At 45.1% G+C, this 12,269-nt stretch overlaps 1 protein-coding gene across 1 annotated transcript in view; it reads left to right on the forward strand.

Annotated features, from left to right (window-relative positions):
- Cfap92 (cilia and flagella associated protein 92 (putative)) overlaps positions 1 to 9,952 on the forward strand; it is a 36,063-nt gene extending 26,111 nt beyond the window's left edge. The window contains exons 10-14 of the mRNA XM_048355067.1: positions 1,125 to 1,319; positions 3,081 to 3,378; positions 8,354 to 8,515; positions 9,040 to 9,246; positions 9,326 to 9,952. Coding sequence (XP_048211024.1) covers positions 1,125 to 1,319; positions 3,081 to 3,378; positions 8,354 to 8,515; positions 9,040 to 9,246; positions 9,326 to 9,502 — 1,039 coding nt within the window. The 3' untranslated portion in view covers positions 9,503 to 9,952. The remainder of the gene's footprint in view (positions 1 to 1,124; positions 1,320 to 3,080; positions 3,379 to 8,353; positions 8,516 to 9,039; positions 9,247 to 9,325) is intronic.
- Positions 9,953 to 12,269: the final 2,317 nt, after the last annotated feature.

Below are 12,269 nucleotides of genomic sequence, written 5' to 3' on the forward strand. Positions count from 1 at the left end.
CCTAGCTGCTGAGATTTGAGGATTGCAGTTCAAAGCCAGCCTGGGCAAGAAAGTCTGTGAGATTCTTATCTCCAAATAACCACCAGAAAAACAGAAGTGGCACTGTGGCTTCAAGTATTAGAGCACTAGCCTTGAACAAAAAATCTCAGGGTTAGCACCCAGACACAGAGTTCAAACCCCACAAATGTCCCCGCTCCCCACCCCCCCCCCCCGCACAATCACTACCTTCTGTTCAACATGATACCACAAAATTATAAAAAGACAATCCACAAGCAGACACAAAATGCTTTCAATGTGGAACAGGATTAGAACCCTTTATTTAAAAAATGCATGCTTATAATTCCTGCCCTGGAGCCTGAGGCAGAAGGATCCTGAGCCCCAGGACAGCCTAGGCTACATAACCATAGCCTGTCTCAAAAAAAGTTTAATGAGTCAATAAAAATACCCCCACTGAAAGGATGGCAAATTATTTGGGCAGATATTTCAAAAATATCTGATAATGAATTTACATGGATTTCCCAAATGAGAATGGAAGGGTTAGCATAGACTTTATCAGGTGAAAACAGCGTAGAAATGGCACACAAGGAAGTGACAGCATGGGACAGATTTGGCCTCCTTAATAACAGGTGGCTCTTACCAAAGTGTGAGAAGTGCTGCAGTGAGGGATGGTGGCACACTAGGGCTCAGGGTCGGGGGAGGGACAGGGGCAATGGGAATGAACTAAACTGACTAGTTTCACTGCAGTTCCTTTCCAGATTTTGAGTCCTTCAAATGCATTTATTATCAATAGGTTCCTTTTCCTTATTTTTATTTTTTTTCCAGTCCTGGGGCTTGAACTCAGGGCCTGAGCACTGTCCCTGGCTTCTTTTTGCTCAAGGCTAGCACTCTGGCACTTGAGCCACAGTGCCACTTCTGGCTTTTTCTGTTTATGTTGTGCTGAGGAATCGAACCCAGAGCTTCATGTATACCAGGCAAGCACTCTACCACTAGGCCATATCCCCAGTCCCACTTTTTGCTTATTTTTTGACCAGTAAAAATAAAATGAAACTCCTGCCAGACCAAAACAACCAAATGTTCTATGGCCTGCAAAGTGAGGCTAATTCTCTTACAACTTTCTCTTGCAGATCAGCCCCTTCTGAGCATGGAGCATGCAAGGTGTTGTACAACTCAAAGCTCCTGTTTAGCCACCGTCTCTATGCAGACCTGGAGACCATTCTGTACCACGTGCACCTGTTCAAGCCCCTGTCGCTGCTCATGCGGCACCCAGCACTCTACGTGCGCAACACTGTGCCACGCAGAGCCTTCCTGGCGCTGGCCAGGTGTGTATGGGCAAAAAACTGGGAGGTATACTTCTAGTAGATGTCAGGGGACTGCAGGTGCAGGCCTTCTTTGGACTCTGCCAGGACATTCTGGAGAGGGAGGACTGGCCATTTGTGTGCCCTTATGGTGCTGCTGTGTCTGCTGTGTCCTAGAAGGGCCTGAGAAAGGGCTGGTTGAAACTCATTTTCCAGAGAGGACTGAGGAAATGGGCTCCACCATTAGCCACACACACAGCTGGACAACATAATTTTTCTTCCAATTTTGATGCTCTTCCTCAGCTTAGCCCCTAAGCCTGGTTTCACCCCCCTTCTCCCCATTATCTTTCAGGAAAGCAGTTGCCAAAGGTCTGCATCTTCTAATAAGCCTCCTCTGGGGCTCTCAACACTCCTTTATTCAGTGGCTTCCAACTGAGCTGGCTCTTGGGGAACCAAACTCCTCTCTCAGAATGCCATTGTTCAGAAGCAGAAGACATAAGGAATAGACACAGGGTAGCTAGTTTGTGTGCAGACTCTTGGGAGAAAGAAGAGCAGGACCTCTTTGGGGAGGACAGGGAAGCTGGTCTTGAGAAGCCAACAGCTCACCCTTCTGACTGCACCCTCTCAGTCCCTAGCCAGGAGCCACTCCCGTCTCTTATTGGCACAGCCAGTGGCCGGTCTGGACAACAGGCACCTACTAAAGTTTGTTGAGTGTGATGATAATAGAGGAGGAGGAGGAGGAGGAGGAGGAGGAGGAGGAGGAGGAGGAGGAGGAGGAGGAGGAGGAGGAGGAGGAGGAGGAGGAGGAGGAGGAGGAGGAGGAGGAGGACACGAAGAAGAGGAGGAGGAAGAAAAAGTTGAGGAAGCAGAACTTCAGGAGGGAGAGAAATGGAACAAGAACTCAGAGCTTAAAGGCTTTTACTTCCCAATTTACAACCAGCTCTGGGCCAGGGAATGAGCAGGCATAGATAAATAATCCCCACGCAGAAATTCTCAGGGAGGGACATATGGAGGTGCTGATATTCTGAGTGTTGAGAATCTTGATGGTCATTTGGCTGGGCCTGTCCTGCCTGGTAGGTGTTGAGAAGTAGCTGTAGTTCTATCAGGAAAAGGGTAGAAAGCCATTGTTTATCAAGTGAAATGGTTTCTGCTTTCGGTAGCTAAACCTACAATGGCATTTTTTCCTCTCTAATATTTGAGGAAGCAGAGGTCCAGCAAAGACCAGCAAGAGGCAGAGTCTCTGCTATAGGCACTCACCTCACCAGTCTTGGGAAACTAGAGACAGCAGGCAGCACACCACAGTTTTGGGATGTGTCTTCTGGTCAGAATGGACTAAAGGCCCACTGCAGGCCAGGCCTGGAGTGGGTACCAAGAGGGAATTCTAGGGGCAGAGGAGGAAAGTTGATCATGCAGGCCTTATACTTTGCTCAGAAGTGAGATTGTGTGCATGTTGTCTCCTCTTGTGTAGAAGGGTGCCGAGATGTTCCCCTAGTCTACTGGGATTGCTCCCCATGGTATAGGTTAATGAAGGATATGAATGCTATAGTCACATAAAGTCACTCCGAGTAGTACTTGGGAAACCCTTAACTCCTGGGGACTCAGAGGACGAGGAAAGGCCAAATCACCATTCATTTATGAGGTCTGAGATGGCACCAGCTAGTCAGCCTCTCTGGATTTTTACCTATTATACGGTGGGTCTGGTTGTGCCTCTGATTGTAAAATGGGACTGGTTTTGCCTATCTCACAAGTCAGGTGAGGCTGAGCAGGTGGCTGTTCTTGTTCCAGGATCTATGACATCTGCCACAATAGCACTAAGCTCAGGGAGGTGATTGTGAGAGACTTGCTGCCTTCCTCTGCCATGATCAAAGACCTGAGCCAAGAGTTCGGGATGCCCATTTCACAAGAAGAACTCACAGGTGGAACACTGTTGACCACAGTACCTCTGTCCACTTCCAACACTGAATGCACCCAAAGGCAGACTTCTACTCTCATTTGCAAGATCCGTGCCCACAAGGAGAAATATCTACAGTGGCGGAATGCAATGTTGCTAAAAAACAAAGGCCAGAAGAACAGCCTGATCCAGGTGAGCATTTCTTGTCCTGTTCCAGGGTTCCAGGCCACACCAGGGTGTCTTGTCACTTGCTGAGAGATGCAGGCCAGGCACTTCTGGCCTATCTGCTCTTGTAGCCTGAGACACGGGACTGCGGGAACTAGAAACATGGGACAGAGAAGGGAGCTACACCAGAACCATTCACTCCCAGCTGTGGCTCATCTCAGCTGTACTTCCTGAAGAGGAGGAGGAATGCACCATGGCCCATAGTTCATCTAAGAGAAAGATGCGTGTGTATGTAACATCTTCAAGCTGCTTTAAAAAGGATGGTTGTCATAGACTGTACAGGAAATAAATTGACCTACATAAGAAAATTAGAGAAAATTGGAGCCTGAGAGGGGGGTAGTGAGGTGATGGAGGCTTGGGGGTGTGTGGTCTGGATGCCTGAAACCGATGCCAGATAAAATAATGTGAAAATAAAACATCTGAGGTGTGACTTGAAGTTGTCTTCTCACAGTCTGGCTGAATGAGGCCTTCTCTACTACCTTCACTCCTTGCCTTCAGACTCCAGTCCCCCTCCAGTCCCCTCCCTCTGTTCCTCCCTTTGTTCCCATTCTTCCACTTCCTCTTGATAAGGTTTCACTAGGAACCTAGGCTGGCCACCCAATGCTTTCATTGTTTTGCTTGTTCTTGAGTTCCATATAATGGAGGCATACATTATGTGTTCATATACATGCCTAGCTTTTGCTCCACAAATATATTTAGTTTTTTTTTCTGTGTTTTTACATATTATTACTGATGAACTTTAAATTGAAGTTCAATTATCTATTCTTCTGCTGATTTATTTTTATGTTTTTGCTAGTCCTGGGGCTTGAACTCAGAACCTGGGCACTGTCCCTGAGCTTCTTTTGCTCAAGGCTAGCACTCTACCACTTGAATCACAGCGCCACTTCCAGCTCTTTCTGTTATGTGGTGTTGAGGAATCGAACCCGCAGTTTCATACATGCTAGGCAAGCACTCTACCACTAAGCCCCATTCCCAGCCCTACTGACTTATGTTTAGACTGATCTAGGTGTTTTTCTGGTGGTGGGGAAGGGGTTGGTGTTACTGTGGGTAAAGCTGCTGTAAAGATTTTTTTTTTTTGCCAGTTCTGGGGCTTGAACTCAGGGCCTGGGTGCTGTCCCTGAGCTTCCTTTGCTCAAGGTTAGCATTCTACCACTTGAGCCACAGTGCCACTTCTGTTTTTTTTTTTGGCCAGTCCTAGGGCCTGGACTCAGTGCCTGAGCACTGTCCCTGGCTTCTTTTTGCTCAAGGCTAGCACTCTGCCACTTGAGCCACAGCGCCACTTCTGGCCATTTTCTGTATATGTGGTGCTGGGGAATTGAACCCAGGGCCTCATGTATAAGAGGCAAGCACTCTTGCCACTAGGCCATATCCCCAGCCCACTTCTGGGTTTTTGTTTTTTTGGTACTGAGGAATTGACCCAGGGCTACATGTATGATAGGCAAGAACTCTACCACTGAGCTACATTCCCAGCCCTGTAAACATTTTTGTAGATTCCCTTTGTAGGCTCTAGTTATTCCTTCCTCTTAGGTATGTATGCAATAGTAAAATTATTGATTTAGCAGCGTAGGCATATATTTAGCTTTTAACTCAACTACCATTGCGAAGTGGTTATTTCATTTTACACTTCCATCATCTAAAACATGTTAAGTCCCATTTGCTTTCCAATTTTTGTGAACCCTTGGACTTGTCAGTCTTTATAGTATCAGCTACTCTGATGGTGTGTACTGGTACTACATTCTTGTTTTAGTGTGCCTTTCCCCGATGAATGATAATGCTGAGGGGTTGGGAACATAGCTCAGTGGAAGAGCACTTGCCTGGCAAGTTCAGGCCTCAGCTTTGAAAAAACAATGCTGATTAGCATTCTTACTGATTAGTAGGGTTTTCTTACCATGGATTGTAACAATGCTGATTAGCATTCTTACTGATTAGTAGGGTTTTCTTACCATGGATTGTAAGATGTTCTGCAAATACCTTCTCCCACATGTCTACCTGCAGTTTCTGGCTTTCTAATAAAGACTCCTGATTCGACCTCTCAAACAACAAATTGAAAATCTTCTCCCAGGCAATAGTGTGCCTTTTTCTTGTTTTAGTAGTGCTACATTTTTGATAAGAAGCCTTTAAACCAATTAACGGTCATAAATTTCTAAGTGCTCAAAAAAAAATTTCTAGGGGCTGGGGATATAGCCTAGTGGCAAGAGTGCCTGCCTCGGATACACGAGGCCCTAGGTTCGATTCCCCAGCACCACATATACAGAAAACGGCCAGAAGCGGCGCTGTGGCTCAAGTGGCAGAGTGCTAGCCTTGAGCGGGAAGAAGCCAGGGACAGTGCTCAGGCCCTGAGTCCAAGGCCCAGGACTGGCCAAAAAAAAAAAAATAAATAAAAAATAAAAAAAATTTCTAAGTGCTCATGCCAGTTCACTATTTTTCTTTGGCTAGAATATATATGTAAACACTCACACACACGATTTCCAGTTTGATAGTTTTATTTTCATTTTATTTTGACATCTATTATTCCAGCTGTTCTTTTTTATAATATAATTTTATTAAATATTTTATTATATAGTTTTATTAAATATTTTATTATATAATTATTAAGGTCTACAGAGGGGATACCATTGCACAATCAGGTAATGTAAACAGTATCCCCCCTTCCCTTTCCCTCAGTTTGCCCCTCCCATGGGAAATTGCATAGTTTCTTTTCCTCATAGGGTCCAGGTATTCTTTTGATGATAACATGCCTCTCTTTGATTTTTTAAAATTTTCTTTGGTTTTCAGCATTTTTGCTGTTATTAGTATTTTCTTTGTACTTACAATGCCTTGGTTTATAGAAGTTGCTGAATCTGTGGCTTGATAACTTTATAAAAACTTAATAAATTAAAACTTAATAAAACTTAAATTAAAACTTAAATAAAAACTTAATAAATAAAAAAACTTAATAAATTAAAAAGCATAATATCAGGGAATGCTTGTCTTTCTGATTTTACATTTATTAATATTCCCTGTCTTCATGGTATTCAATGTTAGATATTTTCACTATGACCTATATTACTTACATGTCTACAGTTGTTTTCCAGCTTCTTTTTTCTTTTCTGTGCTTTAGTCTGAGTATTTTTAAACAAATCTGCCTTCCAACTCATTAATATATACTGCAGTATGCTATTAAACCTACTCTATGAGTTCTAACATTCTGCTTCACATGGTGAATTTTTTCTTCTTTTTTTTGGTTGTGGGTTTTTAACTCAGGACCTGGGGACTGTCCCTGAGTTTTTTTGCTCCAGGCTACTTCTCTACTGCTTGAGCCACAGTGCCACTTTGTTTTTCTGATGGCTAACTGGAAATAACAAGTCTCATGGACTGTCTTGCCAGGGCTAGCTTTGAACCATGATCCTCAGATCACAGCCTACTAAGAAGTTAGGATTACAGGCATGAGCCACCAGTGCCCCCACTCACATTGTAAATCTTTACATAATTTTTTTTTCTTTGACAGTCCTGAGTCTTGAACTCATAACCTGGGTGTTATCCCTGAGCTTTTCTTATACAAGGCCTACACTCTACTACTAGAGCCATAGCTCCACTTCCAGCTTTTTTGTTGTTTAATTGGAGAGACGAGTCTCATGAACTGTGGGGTGGCCAGTGGCTCACACTTGCAATCCTAGCTACTCAGGAGGCTGAGATCTGAAGATTGGGGTTCAAAGCCAGCTCAGGCAGGAAAGTCTGTGAGACTTTTATCTCCAATTAAACTACTCAGAAAAAGTTGGAAGTTGCGCTTTGGCTCAAGTGGTAGAGCACTAGCCTTGAGCAAAGAAGCTCAGGGACAGTGCCCAGGCCCAAAGTTCAAACCCCAGGATGGGAAAATAAAAGGCTCATGAACTTTCCTGCCTGGCTGGCCTCAAATTGCAATTCTCAGATCTCAGCCTCCTGAGAAGTTAGGATTACAGGTGTGAGCAGAGTTGTTTTGATGGTGTTCAGTGCTCAATGACCTGAGCACTTTGTCTAGTGACCCTTGACCAGCCATTTCCTTGGACCTTGTTGCTCCAGGCTAATACTAGCCTTCTTGCCTAGACATCTCATCTTTTCTTCTCCCTCTCTCCTTTCCCTTCCTTCCTGTGAGTGTATAGTATTGAACCTATAGCCTTGTGAATGATAGGCTAGCACTCTACCACTAAATTACATCCCAAGCACCTGCATTTTTGAAATAAAGTCTTCCTACATCACTCAGGCTGGCCTTGAACTCACTGTGTGGTCCAGGATGGCCTCCCACCTGCAATTCTCCTGCCTATTTTCATTCCCAAAGAAGCTCATAGGCAACCTTATTTCTTCAGCTTCTGTCTGCTGGGGTATTAGCCCTTATTTCTCTTGTGGGCCTGTTGTAGAGAAAGAGCCACCTTCCCTTCAGGGATGGCAGTCTCTACTACTTGAGGCAATAATGTCCCCTTCTATTCCACAAAAGACTGTCCCACTTCTGACCATAAGAATATACCTTTTTGGCTGGGAATATGGCCTAGTGGTAGAGTGCTCGCTTCATATACATGAAGCCCTGGGTTCGATTCTTCAGCACCACATATATAGAAAACGGACAGAAGTGGCACTGTGGCTCAAGTGGTAGAGTACTTGTCTTGAGCAAAAAGAAGCCAGGAACTGTGCTCAGGCCCTGAGTCTAAGGCCCAGGACTGGCAAAAAAAATAATAAAAAAATTTATTACAAGCTGGCTAGGTGTGTCCCATGTAGTAACCCTGGGGGGGAAAAATCTCATTTTCTGGCCCTCAACTCATTTTTTGATAGTGGTATGCTGGACTAGATGGCTTAATTAAGCTTCTTGGATGAAAACATAACATGTATTAAAAATCACAAATCAACTGCCCCATAGCTCTGTGCATGAGACTATCTCCTGGCATATTAGCTGGTTGCCTAGTGTAGTGATGGCTGCATTCTCTTTCTTCAGAAAAATATCACTGAAGTCTCTCAGGTCAAGAAGCCTCCTAAGGTCACAGTAAAGATGATTAGAATTTCACCACTTGCCAACAAGGCCGTGTACAACTATAGTATTCAGACCCTGAATTCAGCAGAACTTGCCAAGAAGGAGATGTACAAAGAGATGGCCAAGGTGAGTAAGAGGCTTTAACAGGACAAAGGTAATTGGCAGATAAAATAAACCCTTTCTGACAATAGGTCAGTAAGGGATCTCCAGGGAGAAGAAAACCACTCAGCTATGGCAAGTGAACAAAGGATCAGGTATTGGGAAAGGAGTCCCATTCCACTTTAATGCATGTCCTTCATGCTCAAGTGTGAACCAGAATCCTCAGCATAGTTTGTATAAACAGTCTGAAAACAAGTGCAGAGTCCTGCCTTCTGGGAGGATTCCTGTTGCTGCTCATTAATGACAGCAGCTGTTGCCCAGAAGGAAAAGCCTGGCTTTTAGTACTTATTACACGAAAAGAACTACTGCCAGGGTGGACAATTATGTGACTATTACTGGCTCACCAAAGTTTAGTCTGAATGAACTGTTTTCAGTGTTGGGAACTTCTCCAGCTATTTCTGATACCTACTTGGAATCCTGATGATCACTCCACCCTACCCGACATGATACCCAAATGTTCTCTCCAGTTCTGTTTGCCACCTCATTTCTAGGAGCCAGGAAGAAGATTCACATACTCACAGAATTACCTATCAGCCATTGTGGAGCCTCAGGACTCAGAGGAAGAGAAGAAGAAAGCCCAGAAGAAGTCTCGCCAGGCCTGGCTCACAGCCAATGGGTTCCAAGTGTTAGGACTTCAGAGCGACACTGAAAGCCATCATCATGATCTCAGCCTGCCCCCCATTGGAGGGCTGAATGAGGTGCACAGGGGTAGCTGAGCCTCAGGGTGAGGGGTCTTTGTACATCTTTCCTTCTAACCCACTTTCTTCCCCGATGTAGGAGTGGAAGGCAAGCGAACTGTTTGCTAATGTGCTGAAGCCTGTGTTGGATCGAGACAGGTGGAGCTGGGAACAGCGCCACTTGGACTTTGATCTGTACAAGAAGCCACCAGCCTTCTTGGAGCTGCCCCCTGGTGTAGTTTCAAAGTCCATGGCAGGTAAGACAGCACCTTTCTGAGCTGAAACTCTTGATGTGCTGGCAGGCAAAGCTCTGGCTCACTTTGCATCCCCATTTCTGCTTGGGGTTTTGGAATGCAGCCAAAATCTGTATTCTAGAGAATGACCAGGGTTGGTCTGTTATACACTGTGCTAGAAAATAGGAGGCCTGAGTTCTAGTCCCATGTGTGATTATGGTTGTGCAAGTTTGAGCACATATTTTGCCTGATTTGGGCATTTGGTAAAAGGGGGTGAAGGCCTGTGTGAGAGCTTCTGGAGCTTCAATGCTGTCACCCAGGCCCCTGGACCCAGGCCCAGTCAGTGCATGAGGACTGGGTCTTATGGCTAAGCTACTGCCAGTCTTCCAGGGAGACAAGCAGCAGTTTTGCTACCCTATACTCCTGAGTACTCTTGTCTTCCTCTTCATCCCTGTTTATGAAGACTGAACCTCAAGAGCATTTAAAAGTTGATAGAGGGGGCTGGGGATATAGCCTAGTGGCAAGAGTGCCTGCCTTGGATACACGAGGCCCTAGGTTCGATTCCCCAGCATCACATATACAGAAAACGGCCAGAAGCGGCGCTGTGGCTCAAGTGGCGGAGTGCTAGCCTTGAGCGGGAAGAAGCCAGGGACAGTGCTCAGGCCCGGAGTCCAAGGCCCAGGACTGGCCAAAAAAAAAAAAAAAAAAAAAGAAAAGTTGATAGAGGGGCTGGCAAGGTGGCTCATTGGTAGTGTACTCGCCTAGCATGCATGAAGCCCTGGGTTCGATTCCGCAGTACCATATAAACAGAAAAAAAGCCAGAAGTGACGCTGTGGTTCAAGTGGTAGAGTGCTAGCATTAAGTAAAAGAAGCTCAGGGATAGCGCCCATACCCATGCCCTGAGTTCAAGCCCCAGAACTGGCTAAAAAAGAAAAAGGGGTGGGGGAAGTTGATATAGAACCCAAATTTGTTGGTTAACAGAGACAGAAACTGGGCTGGGAATATGGCCCAGTAGTAAATTGCTCGCCTTGTATATATGAAGCCCTTGGTTTGGTTCCTCAGCACCACATATATAGCTGTGGCTCAAGAGGAAGAGTGCTAGCCTTGAGCAAAAAGAAGCCAGGGACAGTGCTCAGGCCCCAAGTCCATGCCCCCTGGTCTGGCAACAAAAACAAAACAAATAAACAGAGATAGAAACTTTGTTCAGAGACATTAAGTTTCTCTTGCAAAAAGGATTGCTAGAAAAGAGATTTCCTAGAAAGTTAGGTGCAATTAAACAAGGAGGTTCTTTCCTATCTTTACTTATGAGGACAGCTGATAACACTGTAATAGCTTCATTAAATAAGAGAAATTGCTAAGAAGTTTCTGGAATGTCAGTCTCTCCACATGTCTTGATATTGCTTTGCTCTTAGATAGGCTCTGGGCCTTCTGAGACTGAAGAAAAGATCCCACCTGCTGGCCTGTGCCTTCCTCAGGCTCCACTACCAGCCTTTCCAGCACCAAGTTCCCTGGCCACTTCTTGGGCGAAATATGTTTAAGAAAAATTTGAGTCTGCAAGAGAGACCTGAACTGGTGATAAAGATTTACACTGCCAGAGAGAGGAAGCTGCAGAGACTTCCCATGCCAGAGAAGCTTGGCAATCCAGGCTTGATGGCATAAAGGCCTATCTTATTTCTCCTGGCTAAGTTTCCCCATTTTAAGATCAGTTATCAAAACTCTGGTACTAAGCTGGGTGCTCACGGGCCGTGTTGGTAATCCTTGCTATTCAGGAGGCTGAGATCTGAGGATTACGGTTTAGAGCTACCCTGGGCAGGTAAGCCTGTGACTTACTTCCAATTAACTGCCAAAAAGATGCATGTGGAACCGTGGCTGAAGTGGTACAGAATAAGCTGTAAGTGAAAAAAGCTCAAGGGACAGCACCCAGGCCAAGTTCAAGCCCCAGGACTGGCTGAAAAAACTCCAAAAACAAACAAACAAACAAACAAAAATGGTTAGAAAGCTTAGGCTAGCTTCATTAAGCTAGCTCAACATTTCCAACCTTTGCCCATTTTTAGTATCATAGAAAATTAGGGAGAAAAAGGGAACCTGGCCTCCTGCCCTCCAAGGCAGTATCTACAAAAGCCTTTTAAATTCTCAAAGCAACCAGGGTCCAGACAATGTTGGAGCTCAACAGACAGAGGATAATGGGAGGTAGTGTGTCCCACAAGCACAGCAGAAAGCAGACTGGTGAAATGCAAAGGCCTGTTCATGCCAGCTCATTCTTTCTGCAAAAGCGAAGACCAATCATTGCATAGAAACCCAAAAAACAAAGCACAAAACAGCACCACCTGTTATACTCCAAGCAGTGCAGTGTTCCAAGAAGTCACTTGAAAGGGGTATACTGAGCACTGTATGCACTGAGCACTGTATGAACTGAGTGTTGTATGCACTGGGCACTGCCCCTTGGTGTTCAGGCTGTCTTCTTGCTGGATATAAATACCAAGGAGACCAGAAGCCCATTAGGTGTGGCTCAAGTGGCAAAGCACAAAGCTCTGAGTTCTAAATTCCTGTACCACCACCAATAACCACAACCCAGAAACTAGAGAGAACCTATCACCAAAGGGGTTCTTGGGGTCTTGTTGGTATCCATTAAAACCCAATCTTATCCGGGTGCTGGTGGCTCAGGTGTGCACTCCAAGTTATTCAGGAGGCTAAAATCTGAGGATTGAGGTTCAAAGCCATCCTGGGCAGTAAAGTCTGTGAGACTCTTAACATGCTCATTAAAAGTAGCACTGTGGTTCAAGTGGTAGAGCAGTAGCCTTGAGTACAAAG

The sequence above is a fragment of the Perognathus longimembris genome, chromosome 10 (assembly GCF_023159225.1).
Source record: "Perognathus longimembris pacificus isolate PPM17 chromosome 10, ASM2315922v1, whole genome shotgun sequence".
NCBI classification, from domain to species: Eukaryota; Metazoa; Chordata; class Mammalia; order Rodentia; family Heteromyidae; genus Perognathus; species Perognathus longimembris.